The sequence below is a fragment of the Carlito syrichta genome, unplaced genomic scaffold, assembly GCF_000164805.1.
Source record: "Carlito syrichta isolate Samal-C Ts95f unplaced genomic scaffold, Tarsius_syrichta-2.0.1 Scaffold316368, whole genome shotgun sequence".
In the NCBI taxonomy this organism is placed as follows: domain Eukaryota; kingdom Metazoa; phylum Chordata; class Mammalia; order Primates; family Tarsiidae; genus Carlito; species Carlito syrichta.
This window is the reverse complement of record NW_007260464.1, coordinates 687970-708894: the sequence shown is the minus strand read 5'-3', so window position 1 is coordinate 708894 and position 20925 is coordinate 687970. Positions and strand designations below refer to the sequence as shown.

The window sequence follows — 20925 nt, the reverse complement described above, 5'->3', positions numbered from 1 at the left end:
GAGTCTCACTCCGTCGCCCAGACTGGAGTGCAGTGGCCGCTCCCGGCCACCGCAGCCTCGACCTGCTGGGCTCCGGCGATCCTTCCGCCTCAGCCTTCCAAGTAACTGGAGCTACAGGCGCGCACTACCACACCCCGCTAATTTTTTGATTTATTGTAGAGATGAGGTCTCGCCAAGTTGCCCAGGCGGGTCTCGAACCCACGGGCTCAGGCAATCCACTCACCTTAGCCTCCCAAAGTGCTGGGATTACCGGCGGAGCCACCGAGCCCGGCTAATGAGTAAATTAATGAGACCACAACTGTGCCTTCAAGGAGCTCACTGTTGCACTCCCATTTCACAGATGGGTAAACTGAGTCTCAAAAAGAGAACATGATTTCCCTAATGCCATGCTTCAGTGGCAAAGCTGGGACAGAAACCCTGTAGGGCTACTTGCCTTCTGGGGCTAAGGAGGGGGAGAGCGCCTACGAGCTCTCATGGGCTTTCTGAAAACATCCTCATCACATTCTACTGGCTTGTCTCCCAGGAGTCTGCTCCCATTGCTGCCTGTGTCCCCGCCTCTACTCTGCCGCCATGATCGCATCTCTGTTGCTAAGTGTGCTGATGGTCCCCTGTGTCGGTGAGTCCTGTACGCCACACCCTACAATTTAGCACATAACTCCTGACTGTGAACACCGGGAGGCGCTGTCCACTTTCATCTGATTTGCTTATTAGTACTTTTTTGCTTATTAATACTTCATCACTCTGCTGAGTGATGGAGATCAGACATGCAGATACACTATAGGTTAAATTCAGTTGATATCTTTGAGCACTCCGTACGGTCCATGAAAGTGTGGGGAGGGAGAGAGTGCAGCGAAAAGTGAGGAGGCCAACCATAGCCTCTCTTCACCCAAGAGCGCATCCCTGTTCTTTTTTGGCCATGGGCTGCTGCTCCTGTTGTGCTGACCTCCTTGGAGCAGGTTGGCCTTCTTGGCGTAAGCAGTACTCCCTTTCCCTTTCAGGTGTGCCTGGTATTAGTGGGCAAACACTGCCATCTCCATACTCTGAAGTGAGTCCCATCCCACCAAAACCCAAAGGCATCTCAGCAAGACCCTGGGTGCCCTGGGATGGTAATTTCAGCTTCATCTGGAGTCTTGGCTAGGATGCAGAGGCTTCTGGCCCATTCCCTGTTTTGTCTCTTGCTTGCATAATTATATAGCTCTCAAGTCTCTGGCATTGACGGCTCTTTATATCTGAGCACTGATTTCCTTCTCTCCTCATATGCAGGTAAAACCTGGACTTACACTAACCCTCCCCTCTCTGAGATTTCCTTCCAAGCAGCCATGATATGGTGAGGCTCTGTGAACTCACACAAACTCTGTGATAACCTGCCTCCACCATGACCCAGATTCGTGAACAACACAAGAGTTTACAGGTGACCCAGAAATTTGTAAGTTGAAAATTACAGAACGACCATTTGTCATAAGACTCAAAATCTCTCCTTCAGACCCAGATCCCCCCAAATGTCGTCCCAGCCCTTTCCTTCAAGACAGGTTGGATCAACCACTTGTTGCTGGGCCTCTGTTGCTTCTTTACTTCCTTTGTATATATTTTTTCCTGATTAAAATATTCGTCAGCCAGGCATGGTGGTTCAGGCCTATAATCCCAGCACTTTGGGAGGCCGCAGCAGGAGGACTGCTGGAGCAGAAGTTTGAGACCAGCCTAGGCAACACAGCAAGACTTCATCTTTAGAAAAAATAAAAAAAAATTAGCTGGGCATGGTAGAGCTTGTAGTCCCAGCTACTCTGGAGGCTGAGGTGGGAGGGTAGCCTAAGCATAGGAGGTTGAGGCTGAGGTGAGTTATGATCGTGTCATTGCATTCCAGCCTGAGTGACAAGAGTGAGAACTTGACTCAATGTCAGAATTTGAGACTCCATTGCCAGAGCAGTTTTACCCAGATCTCAACTCAACTTGATCAGATTCCAGCTATGATATTGACTTACCTCATTTTTGGATTAAAAAAATGTGAAATATTCTAAAGTTCTTCACTTCCCTCTCAATTTTTTTCTTTTAAATGAGATCTTACTTATCAAAACCCATTTTCCCAGGTTTTGAAGATTTTTTTCTTCTGTAACTAAGATTTTCCTCTTTAGAAAAAACTCTCCTTTGGGTCAAAACAGCTTCTTCAACATCCTTTTCCATGTGTCTTTAATTTTTTTAATTTTTCTATAAAATTGAAATAATTAAACATTTTTCTCTTTGTTTTTCTTGCTTTATTTCTTTTTTCTCTTTTATTAGTTTTCTACTGCATAGTGATAATAAAAATGATAATAATAGCTCCATGATTATAAAATATTACAAACATTTTTGGTATGTCCTGAGAGATTTATTCTCAAACACAAACACCTAGCATTCAAAAAGTTATAGTCATAGAAAGTTCAAGTGCAATCATATACGTTTACATACGAATTGACAATTGCTGTATCTGCAGCCCCAATTTTGTAGGGGTGAGTGTGTGACCACCACCAAGATAAGACTGTTTGCCCTACAAATTCACCAATTCTGGGTCCAGACACTGCAGCAGGAAAGTTCTGTTATCCAGGCTTCTGCCTCAAAGAAGAAGGACTAGTGTGTGAGTCTCAGTCTTCCTAGAAACAGATGCCAAGTTGATCAAGTGTGCAAAGATGTCATTAGAGGAAACATCTGTTGGTGGGGAGGGACAAAGGTGAGGCTGCAAACAGGAAAGACTGGGAGACCCTCGGACAGTTCTGCAAATAAAGGAGAGACAGTCAGAGAAGAGGTGTATGTGTCCTAGACTGCCGCTGGGTCCAAGGGAAGTCTGGAAAGGCCAACCAAGAGGGACTGGTCAGAGGAGTCCTGCGTCTCCCAACCCACCGTCATGAACCTGCCTGCTCTGGGTCATTGGCTGGAAGCAGCCATGGGGGGGTGGGGACAAAGCCTCTGTGCAAACCCTGCCTTGGACGCCTGGGCATAGCCATGGGTCCTTGGTCACTTATGCCTCCCATATCTGGAGTTCTGTGAGGGGCCTTCTCGGGGCTGCCTAAGTGGCAATCTGGACTGATGCAAGATGATGCTTTGCTTGTGTTGACCACTAGGAAGCTCTTGGCACATGGCAAGTTCTCTCCAGGTATTTCCAGCTGCAGGCCTGAAAGCAGCCTCCAGGTGAGCTTCCTCAACGCAGCCAGGGACAGGGGCTCCCCTTCCGTTCCCTTCCCTCATAGCCAGCTCATGACTTCCAAGGGCAGGACTCGCCGGTGGGCTGGCAGTCCAATTTGTGTGAGGAAAGAGAGATCCCGCGGACCTCCTACCTACTGCATATGCCCCTTTATCCCAGAGTTTTGTCCTGGAATTTATCCCATAATTCCCATCACACAGTCATCTTCCCGTCACCTCCTGTGGGTTCCTTTCTTTCTAGAACTTCTGGGAAGGAAGAGGCACAAAAAGGTAGACTTCATGCATTCCTGGTTGATCTTCTGGGTAGAATGCCAAATACTGTGAAACCCAAATCACTAAGGGACCTTAACATGCCACTATCTAAGGAGGGTGTCTTCTAAGTTTGCTTGAAGTTGACCAGACTAGGATTCCATGATTCTAGAAAGCCATCACTCACTTTCCATTTGATCATGTAGTTCAACTACTGTATGTTCAGTCCTTTATTAAACAGATCTCAATTGAACTTGTGATCTCTCTCATACAGATATGTTACATCTATTACACAGAGGGTGCCAAAAAAAGTATACACATTTTAAGAAAGGAAAAAAAAACTATTAAAATTGTAATACTCAGTATATACCCATCACATTTGATTTCTGCAATGACAAGAGGTGCTTAATGTGATTACCATCAGCGTCCAGACACTACTGATGATGGTGAACTCCTGCAGGATTTGTTGCTGTGTGAATCCACCCAAATCTTTCCTGGTGCACATCACACACCTCAAACTTACACAAATGCATGTGAGTGTTAGGAATATTGGAGATTCTCTTGTGTACTCACGCCTCCATTGCCATTGTACTTCCACAATGTACTCAAATTTCAAATATGACTTCAAAATGAGGTGGAGATGAGAGGATTGCCTGGGCTCAGGGGTTCAAGACCAGGCTGAAGCCGGGCTCGGTGGCTCAGCCTGTAATCCCACGCTTTGGGAGGCTGAGGTGAGTGAATTGCCTGAGCCCGCAGGTTCAAGACCCGCCTGGGCAACTTGGCGAGACCTCATCTCCACAATAAATCAAAAATTAGCCGGGCGTGGTAGCGCATGCCTGTAGTTCTGGCTACTTGGAAGGTTGAGGCGGAAGGATCGCTGGAGCCCAGCAGGTCGAGGCTGCGGTGACTGGGAGCTGCCACTGCACTCCAGTCTGGGTGACAGAGTGAGACTCCAACTCAAGAAGAAAAAAAAAAGACCAGGTTGAGCAACATGGCAAGACCTTGTCTCTACAATAAATAAATAAGTAAATAAGTCAGGCATGATGGTGCATGACTGTAGTTCCAGCTACTTGGAAGGCTGAGGCAGAAGGATCACCTGAACCCAGCAGATCAAGGTTGCAGTGGCTATGATTTTGCTATTGCATTCCAGCTTGGATGACAGAGGGAGACTCCAGCTCACAAAAAAAGAGAAAAAGGTCCTTGCCCACCTCAATTGATGACCATGCTTTTGCCATTTTCTTTGACTGTCCTGCCTGTCACATGGCGATGCTAGCATTCATTTGCTTAACGCCATCTTTGGAGTGAAAATCATACTACTTATTGCTATTATAATTCCCATTAACTTTGAAAAGTAATACATAGACAATATATCTTAAAATGTGTATATATTTTTTGGTACCCCCGTGTATACATATATAATAGATACGCATATTTATATACCTCTACTATATATGCAGTACATATATCATAGTTCTTACCTTCAGTAGGTCCCTAGTTTAGTGGGGGAAACAGCTACATGCACGAATCATGGCAACGTGGGTGACAAGTTAAATGAGAGAAGGACAGTCACAACATTATGCTAGCGCAGGGGTAGCATCCCTAATCTAGTCCAAGTTCGGGGTCAGGTATGGCTTCTTGAACTTTGAGTGAAGCCATACTATGTCAGCAACAGTCAGGCATCCAAAGGCAGTGGGCACAGGGTGACTGAGCCAGGCCCAGGACACAGCAGAAGCACAGGCAGGATGGCAAGGAGTCTCTTAGTATCCAGAAAACCATACACTTTTCAGCACCTCAGGAGTGTCAAGTTCAAGGGAGGGGCTGATTCGGCCAAGGCAGTGGGAGCCAGATCAATGACAGCCTTATAGACCAGGACAGAAGTTAGAGCTTCCTCCATGAGTCTCCGTTTCATTGTCTATGAAATGGTAATGACACGTGCCTCGCAGAACTGGGGATCAGACAAGGAGACACATGCCGAGCCCGAGACTAACTCTGTTCCTAGAACCTTCCCGCCTGGTATGACACATTTACTGAGTCAGTCAGCGTCATTCTAGTGAATGCTGTCCTTATGTTGCCTCTGACTGCCCAGCTCTTTCCCCCCACCACACTGGTGAACTTTGTGAGCGAGCTGATTCAGTCTTCTGGGATATAGCAGCTTAACATCCAGAGTGGCTTTTTAGTTGCTCATGGGAATATGTGGGCGTCAATATCTTGAAATTAAGTAGGAGTACAGGGGAACAAGCACACTTCGTTAATACCTACCAGTAATAAGATCATCTCCCACCCTCCAGAACAGACATTTCAATTATCGGTCACACAGAGGAATACCAGTGCGGTGATTATCAAGGAACAGGCAATATTTCATGGTGGCTGCTTAAGCTTAAGCGGGCAGCTGGTCTTCTTAGCTGTTGATTGTTGTGTTGATTAGCTTCCAAGGCAATGATGCCAAGTGTAAATTGTGCCAGAGTAATTATGTGAGCTCGGTGATAAGGGTTCAAATGAAACTCAAGGTGTGAGTCTCCTTCCCGGTCTGAAAGTCTGAGTTTTGGAAACCACATTCTCCTCAAAGCCTGTAGTTCTCAGGCAGGAGGAAGTTTCCTCTGAGAGCCTGACAGAGGGGATATAGGGCTGGCACTGGACCCTGAGAGACATGAGGTCAGCTCACAACCCGGCCCCTCAGGCCTGGATGGAGTGCAGGGCTCCCCAGACCACTCTACACACACTCAAGGCAACGTACTTTCCTTTTACCCTCAAACTGAAGCCAGCCTAAAGACCTGTTCTGTTTCATTTGTATAATACTTAATTTTAAATTTGAGTCAAGAGTGTAAAATTGGGAGAGTTTACCCAAAAAGTCAGATTTCCAAAATTTTTGAAAATTTGAATTGTGAGACTCCTTTCTCAAGCCCAGAGGCTGAGTCACAACTGCCCCTCTTGCTATAATCTGAGTCTCTCTGGCTCTCCCTATTATTTCCCAGAGCTGGGTCCACTACATGTTTATATTAACATCCTTTCCCTGGAGAAATTTGGGTTCACCGTCTTGCTTAAGTTGAACCTCAATTTTCTCTGTCCTGAACAAGCATCGTTGTTCCCTCCGTATTGGTTCCAGGACCCTCTGAGGATACCATAATTTGCAGATGTTTGATTTTCTTATACACAACGGCATAATACTTGCATAAAGTAGTTGTTGTTTTGTGTTGTTTAGGGAATAATGACAAGAAACAAAAGTCTGGACATGTTCAATATAGAAACAATTATCCATTTTTCCCCCAAATATTTTTGATCTGCAATTGGGTGAATCCATGGATGCAGAACCCAAAGATATGTACAGTCAGTTATACTAAGTATCCCTGAGTTCTATACCTCCTTCTCAGCCACCTCAAGTTGGTCTCCATGGTTTTATTTAATCCACTCAGCATACATTGTTTAAGTTTTTAGGTTGGGAAAGTACCCAGGTGTCAACTCAGGATGGATGGACTGTAGAGGCCAAGACAGGGCATGCACCCAACTATGCTAACCCACTGCAATTCTCCCAGATACAGTGCACTGTTTCACCCCATTATGTTTTGGCCTTTGCCTCTCCACCATATTTTCTGCCTGAAAAACTCCTGGTCCTACCATGACTCTTGAAGTTCTCTCAATACCCCTTAACCACACTCTGTGCCTTGGCTATCCTTCTATCAGCACCCATTGATGTCACCAAGGACAGAGAGACTCAAGTCCTGGTCCTTTGATCTGGAAAGGCCCGGGGTGACTCGTCAGTCTCCAATCCCTCCCATTTTACAGGCGAGAACACGGAGGTGTACAGAGGCTGCCCCTGCCCAGGCCGCAGGGAGTGAGGACCAGAGCTCAGAAAACTTCACCACCTGGGATGACCGGGGCACAGTCCACAGGAGTCCACAGTCCATCTCCCCAAAGGTCTGTCCACAGTAGGCTTGGGGATACCCAGCCCCTGGATAGGACCTGGCCTCACAGCTGTGAGGCACCCGCAGGACATGTAGGTTGGGAGCCCGATCTCCCACCTGCTACAGATGTTTGTGTCCCTGAGATAATTCCATGGTGAGAATGACGAGGTTGATGATGGTGGCCAGGTCCAAGCAGTGCAATTCATCTATTACTGCAGAGGAGAAAGGGGACAGTCAATGGAGACATTGTTAATAATAATAATAATAGTAACGAATGACTGACATAACATCTGAGTGCCTGTAGCACTCCTGCTGATGTTAATCTTCCGATCTTTGCAATTCATTTTTGTGTGAATGCTGCTAGCTCTTTCCAGCCTAAGTTTGGCTGATATTGCTCCAAACCTCCTGTGACTCTCTGGAAACCTCCAGTTTCTGGATGAGTATTCAAGGCTCTTGGGGAGGCAGCCTTACCTAGTGATGAGGCTGGGAAAACATCAAGTATAACCCGCCTGAGGATCTTATGCAATTCAAAACTTGCATCCTTCTTGTTTTCACTGTGTATAAGGGCAGAATTGAGGGAGATGTCTCAGGGTGTTTGAATCCATAACAATTGTTTAGAAGCACGTCAGGGAGTGGAAATGGGTGTTGATCCTACAGTCGTGACACTGGCCTGCTTTTCTGTTCTTCCCAGATGTAAAGGGGTGCTCCTGCTTTAAAGCACCTTTTCTGTTCTCTCAGCAGGTTGACAGTATTTTGAAAAGTGCTCCCTCCTCAATGAATAACCTGGGATATCTGGGAGTTGACGGTCTTTTCCATATTTTTAACCCTCATAATTTTCTTGATCACTTCCATTTCAAGGTTATGGGTTGAGCCGGGCTCGGTGGCTCAGCCTGTAATCCTGCACCTTTGGGAGGCTGAGGTGAGTGGATTGCCTGAGCCCGCGGGTTCGAGACCCACCTGGACAGCGAGACCTCATCTCTACAATAAATCAAAAAATCAGCCGGGCGTGGTAGCGCATAACTGTAGTTCCAGCTACTTGGAAGGCTGAGGCGGAAGGATCGCCAGAGCCCAGCAGGTCGAAGCTGCGGTGGCCGGGAGCGGCCACTGCACTCCAGTCTGGGCGACAGAGTGAGACTCCAACTCAAAAAATACCAAAACAAAACAAAAAAAACCAAAGTTATGGGTTGAAGGTTACTTTTTTTCAGTATGAGCTCAAGCCTAACTACTTGGTGAGCATTTACCTGCTGGCGTAGACTTGTGAAGTAGCAGAAATGTCCCAGATTTTACCACTTCTTCAGCTGCCATCTTTAAAATGCTGATGTGTATTATTTCAAACTGTGTGTGTAAATCGATGTGTCATTAGTGTTTTATACGAAACTATTTCATCTCTACACGATTCAAATTCACATGAAACATGACCAGACCATAAGGGCTTTTGAGTCTAACAAGCCTGACTTAAAACCTTGCCTCTACCACTGTGTCATCCTACAAGTCACCAAACCCTCAACACCTTGGTTTTCTGTTGGGCAGAATGAAAATAGCAAGCCCCACCTGCCTGGATCACTATGGAGCTCTCCAGGCAAAGGAGGCAACAGGAGTGCAAGCCTAAGGACCTGGAAGCCATTGGCAGTGGCGGGAGTGGGGAGGGCAGACTGGCAAAGGGGGAGGAGACTACAAAGGGGAGAGGTGGATGATGTGAACCCTGAAGGCCTCACTAAGGGAAACTGTAGTAGATTCTAAGTAGGCACAGTGAAGATGGAGTTGCAGGAATGCACCTGCCATGAAGTTTCACTTGCCAGGGGTGGGTGACTGTCTAAAACCCCACATGTCCTCAGTCCTTCTTAGTGACACCAGCCTTTTCTTGGAACCTGGGATACATCCTGCCTCTAAGCAAGTGTCCAAGGATATGCACAGAACTTACTGCAGCCACCTCTTTTCCAGAGAATTCTGGGAGTCTGCAGGGGGTAGACATAGACACTGGAAGGAGTCAGAGGACTAGGTTAGAGGCAACACTGTCTGACATGCTGGCTGTGAGACTTTAGGGAAGTTACCTGTCTTCTTTGAGCCTCACTTTGATCCTCTGTAAAATGAAGACAATTGTATGTACTTGGCAAGATGTTTCCAAGCATAAAATAACTCAACACCCATATTATAACTTGCAAAATTTCAGGCTTGTGGAAGATCTCAACAGTCTGCATTTGTCTTCACACTGAAGGAAAAAAAAATCAGGTATTAAAGATATTTAAAGATAATCTTATCCAGTCCCCACTCTAACAATGAGAAAACTGCAGGATAGAACTGAAAGCAGTCTGGGAGTTGGTATCTGGGATTTTTGACTCCCAATCTCGTGCTCCCACTGTTATCTCTTATTTGGCCATGCTGTTCCCTGAAGCTCTCACACTAGTCCCTGCTTCCAGCTTTATTTCCTCAGTTCTACCTCTTAAGAGATGTCCTTCACTCATGTATCTAACTTCTGTCCAACCCCTGCCCACTCTTGAGACTAGTTCAAGGACATTGTCCCAATTATTTCAAAGCTAATGAGATGCTCCTCCTGTGAAACTTTGGCACTTCTAGGTATTATGACACAGAGGATAAAGAACGGGATTTGGAGCCCAACAAATGTGATTTCACATTCCAGCTTGGTAACTTTTTGGTTTTGTGACCAAGAACAAAATTCTATATCTGACTCATCTTCTCATCTATAAAATGAGGCTAGCTGTGTGTGCGTCTATGTCATGAGGCATTGAGTGATTATGTGAAACAACGTGTGGATTGATGGGGGTATGTCTTAGTCTGTCCATGGTGATGTAACAAAATACCACAAAATGGGTAATTTATAAAGAACATAAATTTATTTTTCACAACTCTGGGGAATGAGGAAGTCTAAGATCAAAGCACCAAATGATCCAGTGTCTGGTGAAGGGCTTCTTCTTCATCCTCCATGGCAAAGAGGACACGTGCCATGTCCTCACACGGAAGAAGGGACAAATACTGTGTCCTCACATGGAAGAAGGGTAAAAGGGCCTAACTAGCTCCCTCTAGCCCTTTCATAAGGGCATTAATCCCACGTGTAAAGGGAAAGCTCTCATAATCTAATCACCATCTTCTAATACAGTCACCTTGAAGTTTAAGTTCTAAGATACAAATTTTGGAGGAACACATACATTCAAACCATAGCAGGGGACATGGATGATAGTGGATAATGCATACATGACCACTTTCTAATTTTTATTTTTCAAATTTTTGCAATTTATATCTATTTGTTCCAATCAGCAATTTACATTGGTTTTCCATTTATAAGTAAAAGATATCTTTTTCTTTTAAAGTAAATGTATTTTAAAATATATTGCTTTAAAGGTAAATATACTTACCTGATTTTAAAGTGAGGTGGCTTATTTTTTTAAAAATCTCCCACTGACAGAGTTGAACTTTTCCCTTTTTAATTCTCTCCAATTTAGCTTTGTATATTTTGAGACCATGTTCTTATGTGCATACAAGTTTAGCATCACTAGACCTCCCAGATGAAACAGACCTTTTTACAATGTGAAAGGAAATTAAACTATCTTTTAGCAAAGGAAAAAAAGAAGTAAGTGGACTTAAAATATATATTAAAAAATAGTAGCGGAGGCAATATGACAGTGATTGAAGTTTAAAGGACTTTCCAGGGATATTGACAGTGCCAATCTTAGGGCTGGCAGCAATAAGCATCACTGCTTCCACCATCCTTATTCCCCTCATCAGTGGCATTGTCTCTACTAGGAAGGAAACAGCCAGCCCCACTGACTCCCTCTGCAAGGTTTTCTGGAATTTTATCAGAAGAAAATAAAAAGTGGCCGCTTCTGAAAATTAGTTGAAGGAATAACAAAAGATAATGTCCAGACAGTCATTGTATCAGTGAGGATCTCTCCTCTCTGTCCGGATTCCTTCTCTCTAAGTTGATGGTTCTCAACTGGTGGTGATATCACACACACACACACACACACACACACACACACACACACACACACATCCTCACCCAGCACCATTGGTGTGTGTGTATGGTTGTAAGGATGGAGGATTCCTACTGGTATCTAGTGGACAGAGACTAGGGAAACTGCCTACAATGCACAGGACAATCCCCTACAACCGAAAAATTTCCAACCCCAAATGTCAATAGCATGAGGCTAAGAAACCTGCTCTAAGCCAAGCAAGGCATCACCTGGTGGCATCTTCCTGAACAGATTTAATCTAACATACTTCTGTGAAGACTTTTTGTGACTTTCAGATTAATGGAGTTTCAAATAGTGTCAAATTGACTGGACTGACTAAATAACTGCCTACTTGATGAAGAAGACAAAACTCTTTGGACAGTTTCCGACTACCTCCAAACTTTTTATCTCTGGGGAAAGAAAAATATGAGCATAGATCCATGAGCCCTGAGTCTTTAGGGAGCAAGACTGTGGCCAAACTGGGATTCTAACTTTCATCCATTTCTCCTCACTGACCCAGGTTAAATTCTCACACCCCCATCATGATGAAGTGCTGGGTGAAAGTGGTGGTAGTTTTTGGCTACCAGTGTAGGTCTCCCACACAATCATCATTATCTCCCTAAGCATATTTTTTAAGTTGAGGTTTCTAGACCAACAGCTTCAAAACTAGCTGGGGAACTCACTAAAAATGCTTACTTCAGAGTTTCACTCCGGACTGACTGGATCAGAATTGAGTGAGAGCACAGAGATCAGAAAGTTTACAGAGCCCATATTTCAAATGATTCTGATGCTGATGGTCTGGGAGAACCCTTGTTTGTTCTCAGTTACAAACTCCTTGAGTTAGGGGTCTTTTTCATGTTTTCACTTCTTTCCACTAGTGCTTTATCTCAAGAAATGTCAGAGCAAACATGCAATCTAAATAAAACAGAATGCTTCATATGTAAAGACAACTTCAAAATAAGTCCCCAAATCTGTCCAGCCCCAGCTGAATGCCAAGGTTAAAGATGGCCAATGTCAAACACCAAGGCTATCCCAACATCCCTTTTATTTTCTTCAGGAGCTACCACATAGATCTGGCACATAACAGGTTCTAGAAACATGTGCATGCAATTGAATTTGCATGCATACCCATTGTCTTCCTGTCGCCTCCTGGCTTTAGCTCAGTGAGTGGGTAGTGGCAGTGTTTGCCTTAACCCTGCTTCTCTTCCTTATTTATAGGGAGCCATGCTCTGGACACCCCACAACTTCCACGGGAGCTGCCTCCAGGACTCTCAAACAATATCAGTAAGGATTCTTTGAAGTTGTCTTAAGATCTGGGTAGAAAGTCATCTAGGATCTTGGCAGAGAAAATGACTCCTTCTGAATGCACCCTAGAGGCACTCACTCCTGTGGGGTATTTGTAAGTAAAGTGATTTCAGTGAGACTCAAAAGCATATCCCCAACAGTTTCTCTTGGCGTCTGACCCACCATTGGTCTCTCCCTTAAGATGAAGTCTCAAAATTTCCATCAAAAGGCCAAAATCAACTGAAAAGAGAAATCAGGAAAAGGCAGTCAATGGGCTGATCATAAGGGTTATATGGTGACTGTATCTCAGTTTCAAATTCAGCTTTGGGCTTCCTAGAAGGCAAGACAAAGAGGACAGATGATATATTGCTTACTCTGGTGGTTAAAAAGAAAAGCAGGATCCATAGTTCTTGGGGAGGCGAAAGTTTTTCTGGTGACAGATTATACAGATATCTCAAGTGGGTTATTTTATGGGCATGGCCAAAGAACGTAATGCCGAGTGAATTAACTGGTGATACCAGCCCTGAATCAAGAGTTCATCTTTGATCTTTTAGAGGTTAGTTGGGTCAACCAAATTATTTATGCATGAACCCATGCAAACAAAGTGATCTGTCTCACTCAGATCCAAATGACAAGTGGACTCTCTCCACATGGCATAACTCCCATGGAAAGCATCATGCCCACCAGGAGAACTTCTTCAAGCATACATTTATTTATTTATTTATTTATTTATTTATTTATTTATTTATTTATTTATTTATTATAAAGATGTGGGATACAATTCAGGGTTAGGTTTGCAAACGTTGATTATGCAGGTACCCTTGTTGATGAGGTATGCCCCTCCTTCTCCTGGCAGTTCCCTTGACTGCCAATCCCAGCCCCCTCCCATGACAGTTTCCCACTACTGCCAATGGCTTTCTTCTAGTGTTGTAAGTGTTCAAGTTCTGCTTATGAGTAAGAACATATGGTACTCTGTTCTTTGTTTCTGTGATAGATCACTGAGTATGATTGACTCTAAATCCATCCAAGTTGCTGCAAGGTCCATATGTTTGTCCTTCTTTATGGCTGCAAAATATTCCATTGTGTATATGGACCACATTTGTTTTATCCAGTCCAGCTTCAATGTGCAACACAGTTGGTTCTCAAGCATGCATTTTGATTCACAGCTCACACTTGGCACTTAGAAGGATCAAGGCTAGGAAACCCAGCATACCAGCAAGTCTCAGCAGCTATTGCTTTGCCACAAGAGTAGCCACAAGAGCTACACAGCAGCCCAAAAGACCTAACAACAGCTCAGGTGCAAGGGAGTGGTACTGACATGCCACCACAGGACCATTCCTGGCTTTGAAGCTTTGTTCTCTGTAGGAATCAGCATCTCTAGCAACAACATCATACGTATAATTTCTAGGACACACAGTAGAGACATGGCCCTTTATAAGAGTTATCACATGGAACAAGACCCAAGACAATGACTTCCTACCCAGCATTTGCAGTTCATTCAAATTCCTCCCAGCTTAGATGTACCTTGCCATCCAGGGGTTCCTTTTACCATTGGTCAGTGTTGCCTGTCACACAATTCACATTTTATCTTTGTCAGGTGTCTGTGGTAACCTGCATTACAATAAAATTAGCCCAAGGATAAATCTGCCCTTCGAGAAGGAAGACAAGTTTTACACACCCTTTACCCAGAGGTGGGCAGGAAGAGGGAAAGGGGGAGAAACCAAGATTCTTTATTTTTTTTTGTCTTTCTTTCACTTAGATATTACACTCTTCAATGGGATGTTTAAAAATGTGGAAAGTGTGACCGAAATTTTTGGTAAGTTACATCTGAAATTAATTTTATCTACCAAGTGTCAGGGCATGGAGTAAGTATGGGAACTGTTAAGAAATTACCTGGTATCGGCCCTTGGAGGTCCCATGGTCTCACCAGCCAACTCCCAACAGTGTGACCTGGGTTCAGATGAGAGTACTGATGCCTTCCATTACCGAGTGAGTCACTGAGCTGTCATGTGACTTCATATTCCTAAATTCACTAGTACTGGCTACAAACTTGCTAGGAAGGGAACGATATCCCCATTTTACGGGTAAGGTCGCTGAGCCTAAGGGAGCTGACCCAGGACCACACAGCTAGAAGGAAGGGTTCTCTTCTGAGTCCAGAGCTTTGTCCCATACACCAAAGTAGTTTTATTTTTCCTCCCTGATTAGTAAATATAAAGTTTAAGAATCTCAAAGGGTGTCAAGTATTCCATTGATGAGTTACAAATCTATTATGTGGCTCCCAGACACTGTGATGGTTCCTAGCATCAATTATTGAAAGTACCCCCAAAATGAGACTATAATAGGACTGAGAAGAGCGCTCAGAACTGCTGATGGATTAGACAACCCAGAACATAGGCTGCACTTAAAGTGTATATACGACTAGGCACAGGCCCCCTGTACATTTTTCCATGGAAAGGCCTATTTACAAAAATATATACTTCCTAAACCTTAGAGTGACTTTTTTAATCATCAAGGAATCATTGCTTCATTTTTCTAATTACACTTTGTGGGAACAAAACCTGGGAAAGGAAGTCTGAATGAAGTGAGAAGAAATTAGACCAGTCCGAGGTAGAAGGTATCCTCATTGGCTTTTCCTAATACTCCTAAGTTCCATCTTGTGATCCTGTTCATTTTACTTTTTACTTTTTTGGAGTCAAGGGGTACATGTGGAGGTTTGTCACATAGCTACACAGCATGATGGTGAGGTTTGGGCTTCTTCTGGACCCATCACCCAGGCAGTGACATGGTTCCCAGTGGGTGATTGTTCAACTCTTGCTCCTTCTCTCCCCACCCCCACCCTGTTTAGGAGCTCCCAGTATCAGTTGTTCCCATCTTTATGGCTGTGTGCATTCAGTGTTTTACTCCCACTTATAAGTGAGAACATGTGGTTTTCCATTTTCTGTTTCTGTGATTATTCGCTTAAAATGATGGTCTCCAGTTGCATCCCTGTGGCTGCAAAGGACGTGATTCTGTTCTTCTTTATGGCTGCGTAGTGTTTGATGATGCTTATGTACCACATTTTCCTTATCCAGTTCATCATTGACGGGCACCTAGGTTTTTTCATGTTTTTGTTATGGTGGCTAATGCTGCGATAAACATGCAGGTACAAGTGTCTTTTTGGCAGATTTGTATTCCTTTGGGTCTATACACAGCAGTGGGATTGCTTGGTTGACAGTAAATTTATTTTTAGTTCTTTGAGAAATCTCCAATCTACTTCTCACAGGGTTTGAACTAGTTCACACTCCTGCCAACAGCGCTGGAGCATACCCTGTTCTCTGCAACCTCACCAATACCTGTTGTTTTTTGATTTTTTAATAATAGCCATTCTGACTGGTGCGAGGTGGTATCTCATTGTGGTTTTGATTTGCATTCCTCTGATGATTAGTGATGTTGAACATTTTTTCATATGTCTGTTGGCTGCTTGTATGTCTTCCTTCGAGAAGTGTCTGTTCATGTCTTTTGCCCACTTCTTAAAGGGGTTATTTTTTCCCCTGTCCATTCATTTGAGTTCTTTATAGATTCTGAAGTTTAGGGTCACCCCATGCAGAACTCATGGGTCCTCCCATCAGAAAAGCAGAGACTGAGGAGGATGAGCATAAAGCTTAGAGTCAGAAACTGTCAATATTGTTTTCTTGACAATTTTGTTTGCTGTTTACTGTAGGGTAAATCATTATTCCTAGTTAACACCTTGGGCATGTCTCTGACCTTCCGTTTCTTTACTGTGAAACGTAAAGTAAGTTGTTTACTGTGAAATGGAGGCAACACATTATCATCTGTCTTGCAGCATTAGTAGGAGGATTATGGAATAACAGGCAAAGCAAACATTTCCCAACATATTACACACAGAAAGTGAACTAGGTGCTTTCACTCGCACTTTTTACTATGACCAGCTGAGAATGATCATGAAACATCCCCAAGGACTTGGGGGGAAGGCTCGCCTTCCGCGAGAACTTTTCAGTTTTGTTATTAAGAAAGAAGGGATAAATAGCTGTTAGATGGGTAAAAAACAGGGACCATGGATTAGAACCTGTCTTTTCTGAATTATCTCGAACAGTCCTGAGTACACATGAGGTACTTACTAGATTGATGAGACACCATCAGTCTGAGGTGTGGAAAGTGCAGGGAGCCTTTCTAGACTCTGTTTCTCAGTGCTCACCAGGTCCTGTCCACCTTACCTTCCTCCTCCCACAGACTGCCTTGGCTCCCACTTCACCTGGCTGCAGGCTGTCTTCACCAATTTCCCTGTGCTGCTCCAATTTGTGAATGGTATGAAGTGTGTGGCTGGTCTCTGCCCCCGGGACTTTGAAGACTATGGCTGTGCCTGCAGATTTGAGATGGAAGGGCAGCCCGTGGATGAATCTGACAGGTGAGCAAGGTCCATAGGTGAGCAAGGTGAGCTCATGGGAGGCTGGTTGATACCTTGGACAGATCACAAATAGAGAAAAGACCCTGGAATTGGGACTCAGAAGAGGTCTTAGTTCCACTTCACACCCGTTGGGTGACTGGTCACCTCATCTCTACATAACAGTATAATTTGTGACCGGCTCTTGTTCTAGGAATTTATCGAGGTCCCATGTTGTGTCCAACATGCAAAACTTCATTTTAGTGTTTCTCAAGGTTGGCTCCTTCCATCAGAACCACCAGGATATTTGTTAAAATGCAGATTCCTGAAATCCATCGCAGACCTGCTGACTCAGAATACATTTGGGTAGAAACTAAAAGTCTGAATTTTAAATAAACTCTCTAGGCGACTCTTCTCTTAATAACATTTGAGAATTATATTTAATTTGGAGCAGTCCTTGCTAAAAGGAGTAACACAACTCTGTATGTTTCTGTTCGGTTCTCAACAAACATGAGCCAAATACCAATAATACATGAACACTGTGTTTCAAATAAAGAGCACACTATTCCTGCTTTAAAGAGGTAAATGTCTAGCAGGGAATATAGAGGAAAATATAAGTGACCAATAAAGATAAGCTCCCTCCCTACATACAAGTGAAATGTCATTTAAAATAAGATGTCAACCTTTATCCATCAGAATGGCAGTAAAATTTAAAATCTAGGCCAGGTACGATGGCTCACATCTGCAATCCCCATTGGAAGGCAAAGACAGGAGAATAGCTTGAGACCAGGAGTTTCACACCAGCCTATGCAACATAGCAAGACCTTGTCTCCACAAAAGATTTTTTAAAAAATCAGCTTGTGGTGACACACACCTTAGTCCCAGCTACTCAGGAGGCTGAGGTGGAAGGATTACCTGAGCCCAGAAAGTCAAAGCTGCAGTGAGTCATGATCATGCCACTGCATTCTAGCCTGGGTGACGGAGTGAGACCCTGACTCAAAAAAATAATAATAAAAAAATTTAAATCTAGAAGCATTAACTGCTAGTAAGAATATGACAAGCAGGACTTCAAATCTGAACCAGTTAGGGATATTTGGTGCTATCTTTTCAAGTGTTAAGGCATATTCTCCATGATCCAGTAAGCCCAATTCTCTGCTCTTTATTTAGTCTGTGATCTTAGGTAAGTTATGTTACCTCTTTATGCTTCAATTTCTTCATCTTAAAATAAAGATAATAATAATAATACCTCCATCATGGAATCATGGAATTACTGTTTTCAATTAAATGACTGAGTTCAAGTTAAAATGGCTGGAACTCTACCTGACTTATTAAGTATTCAAGGGTGTTAGTGATTGGTAGCAGCAGTATCCGTAGTAATAGCAGCAGCAGTAACAGTAACCACAGTAGTAGGGCTATAACAAGTAGTGGTAACAGTAGCAGTGTAGCTGTAGAAGTATTAGTAATAGTAGTCATAATATCAACAGCGGCAGCAGCAATAGTAGTAGTAGTAACTTAGTAGTATTTCTCTAGTAATATTATTTTAGTAGTTTAGTTCTAGTATAACAGCAGTAATTGTAGCTGTAGTAACAACAACAGCAGCAAGTCGTAGGAATTTGAACCTGGGCTTCAACTCTACTCCATGAACCATGTCCCGCCCCACTGGTGTTATGCTTGTGCCCAAATCCAGTGTGGTGGAGTGTGTGCTTTCATCTACACAGACTCACAGAAGGAAGGGAAGAACCCCCCTTTGTAATGTGTTGGACAGCTCATGTCTGCCTGGGCATTTCTACTCCAGGACACTCTCATTAGACGTCTTGACTCCTGGGCACCAGGGCAATCTCTGTGCTCCCAGACACCTGTGCTCGTCTTTCTTGCACCTGCTACACAGGCGAATGTGTATACAAAGGGTCTGTCTTTCTCCATTCAACATCCTGTATGGAGGGTCTGTATTATGTTGTTTCTCCCAGCACTGACTATAGTACCTGGTACATAGTAGGAGCTCCATAAATTAACTGATTGACTAAGTGGTCAACTTCTAACTGCTTTTCAGAGTTTAAAAATGAATAAACAAGTTAATTTAAAAGGGTTATATCTTGGGTTGACAAAGAATAAGGACTGTGGAAGTAAACAATAAACATGTCCCAACTTTAAGCCCGCAAGGCAGGGTATAAGCAGCCTCTGGACCAAGGGGACGATTTCTCATAGGAGGGCTCATGGGCAGACCAGCTCCTGGAGCAAGCTTCTTGACATTCAGAAGTGGAGAGACTGGGACAAGGGCCATTTCTGAGAACATGTTTTCTTCTTGGGTCCCCCCTTACAACTTCCTTTAATTATTAAAGCACCTTATAAATATGGAAGTCAATAAATAAATAAAGCAGTAATTCATCACTGTCTCCAACACAATACCCAGATTGACAGAATGGTAGGTTGCACTCAATTTAAATTCCTTTACACAGTCCAGCTGATGGGGGTGGAGATTTCCACACTCCTGGAGGACATGTTGATTCCACCTTGAACTTGCACACCAGATTTCAAAAACAATCGCTAGCATTTACTGAGTGTCTGCCATATGATAGATCTTTATAGAAATTTTTTTGAATTCAAAAAATTTTTATGAGTTAGGTAGTGTGAGAAATTTAGCAGCTGGCCAAGGTCATCAGCTGCCTCTCTATATTTTTTCTTCTTCTTAGTCTCCACTGACCTGTCCTCAATGCAAGAGCCACCTTACCGCCCATGTTCAGTGTCAGCTTGTTCTGTGACCAATCTTGACCTTGGGCAAGTTACAGAGCCTGTGTGTCTATGTCCACATATGGAAATGCTCTTGATAATAATTGCACCTGCTGCATAGGACCCATGTGAGAGTTAAGTTAGTTAATATTTGTAAAGTGCTTAAGGCAGAGGCTGATACAAAGCTAGCTGCTATAACAAAAGCAGTGGTCATAGTTTCATTTTTCTTATTGAGGAAGGAAGAGTTAAGGTGACTGATCTCAGAAGATCCTTTGACAGCATATTTCAGGCCCTGCTCTGCCCTGCAGTTCCCATCATAGTCTCCCTGGCTCCTGTCTTGTCCTTCACCTTACTTTCTACCCCAGGTCCAGTACTGGGGTCCTACCTGACCCCAGACCTGAGATTCTCCATCCACAGCAGACTCAGTCCACCCTTCCTCCATGGCCTTGTCTGCTTCCAGGGGATGAGGCTTTGCTCAGGAATCTCAGCCTCCTTAGTCTTCCCTGTCCTCAGACTCCCATGCCTGATTCCTGCATCAGCCTCCAGGCAGAAGTGTTGTATCCCAAGGGGATGACCATTCACAAACAAGCAAAGAAAAAAAGGCACGAACAAACAAAAACAGAGGCAACGGAAAAAGAACAGAGTATAGAGACAGTACTCCTGGCTTCAAGCCCAACTTACCTGCTGCCTTAAGAAAGGCAATATTTTAGAGAAAGGCTTTGGAAACTGACTGTCTGTCGGTGACCAGCACTGACCAAGGGTGGGTTAGGACCCGCACCAGAGAATCAGGAGACGGCGAGAAGACCACTCGGAGGCAGTTCTTCTGGGAACAGTCTGATCAGGACTGGAGCCAAATTTTATTCGGATTCCTTCCAACTTATATACCATTTTCTATACCCTCCAGCAGTGTGATAATCACTTGCTAGGGGCGTACAAGTTCCGTGCTTTACAAACTATGCATCACAAGACCACCACGAGATCTGCAATTTCCAAGCAAACAATTCGAATTCCATGATGCCTGCCGTGCTTACATTAAGGTCACAGGTGCACAATTTCAATACAAATCGTTCAAAGTGTTTTCCATAATGTTCAATGAATCATTCATATTATACTCTTTGCTCTATACCCTGATTAATACAAAAAACTTTCCTGAGTTAACTCTAGGTTCAATCCAAGTTCACTGACTCCTAATATTTTTAACGATTAATATTATCAACTTAACACTATACTATAATCTATAAGTTTA

The 20925-nt window shown here is 43.7% G+C and overlaps 1 protein-coding gene across 1 annotated transcript in view; it reads left to right on the top strand.

Annotated features, from left to right (window-relative positions):
- Positions 1 to 570: 570 nt before the first annotated feature.
- Positions 571 to 20925, top strand: part of OC90 (otoconin 90) — a 40477-nt gene continuing 20122 nt past the window's right edge. Inside the window, exons 1-7 of the mRNA XM_021707072.1 lie at positions 571 to 616; positions 1264 to 1327; positions 3093 to 3251; positions 11808 to 11875; positions 12506 to 12571; positions 14331 to 14387; positions 16802 to 16976. Of these exons, the coding sequence (XP_021562747.1) occupies positions 571 to 616; positions 1264 to 1327; positions 3093 to 3251; positions 11808 to 11875; positions 12506 to 12571; positions 14331 to 14387; positions 16802 to 16976 (635 nt within the window). The remainder of the gene's footprint in view (positions 617 to 1263; positions 1328 to 3092; positions 3252 to 11807; positions 11876 to 12505; positions 12572 to 14330; positions 14388 to 16801; positions 16977 to 20925) is intronic.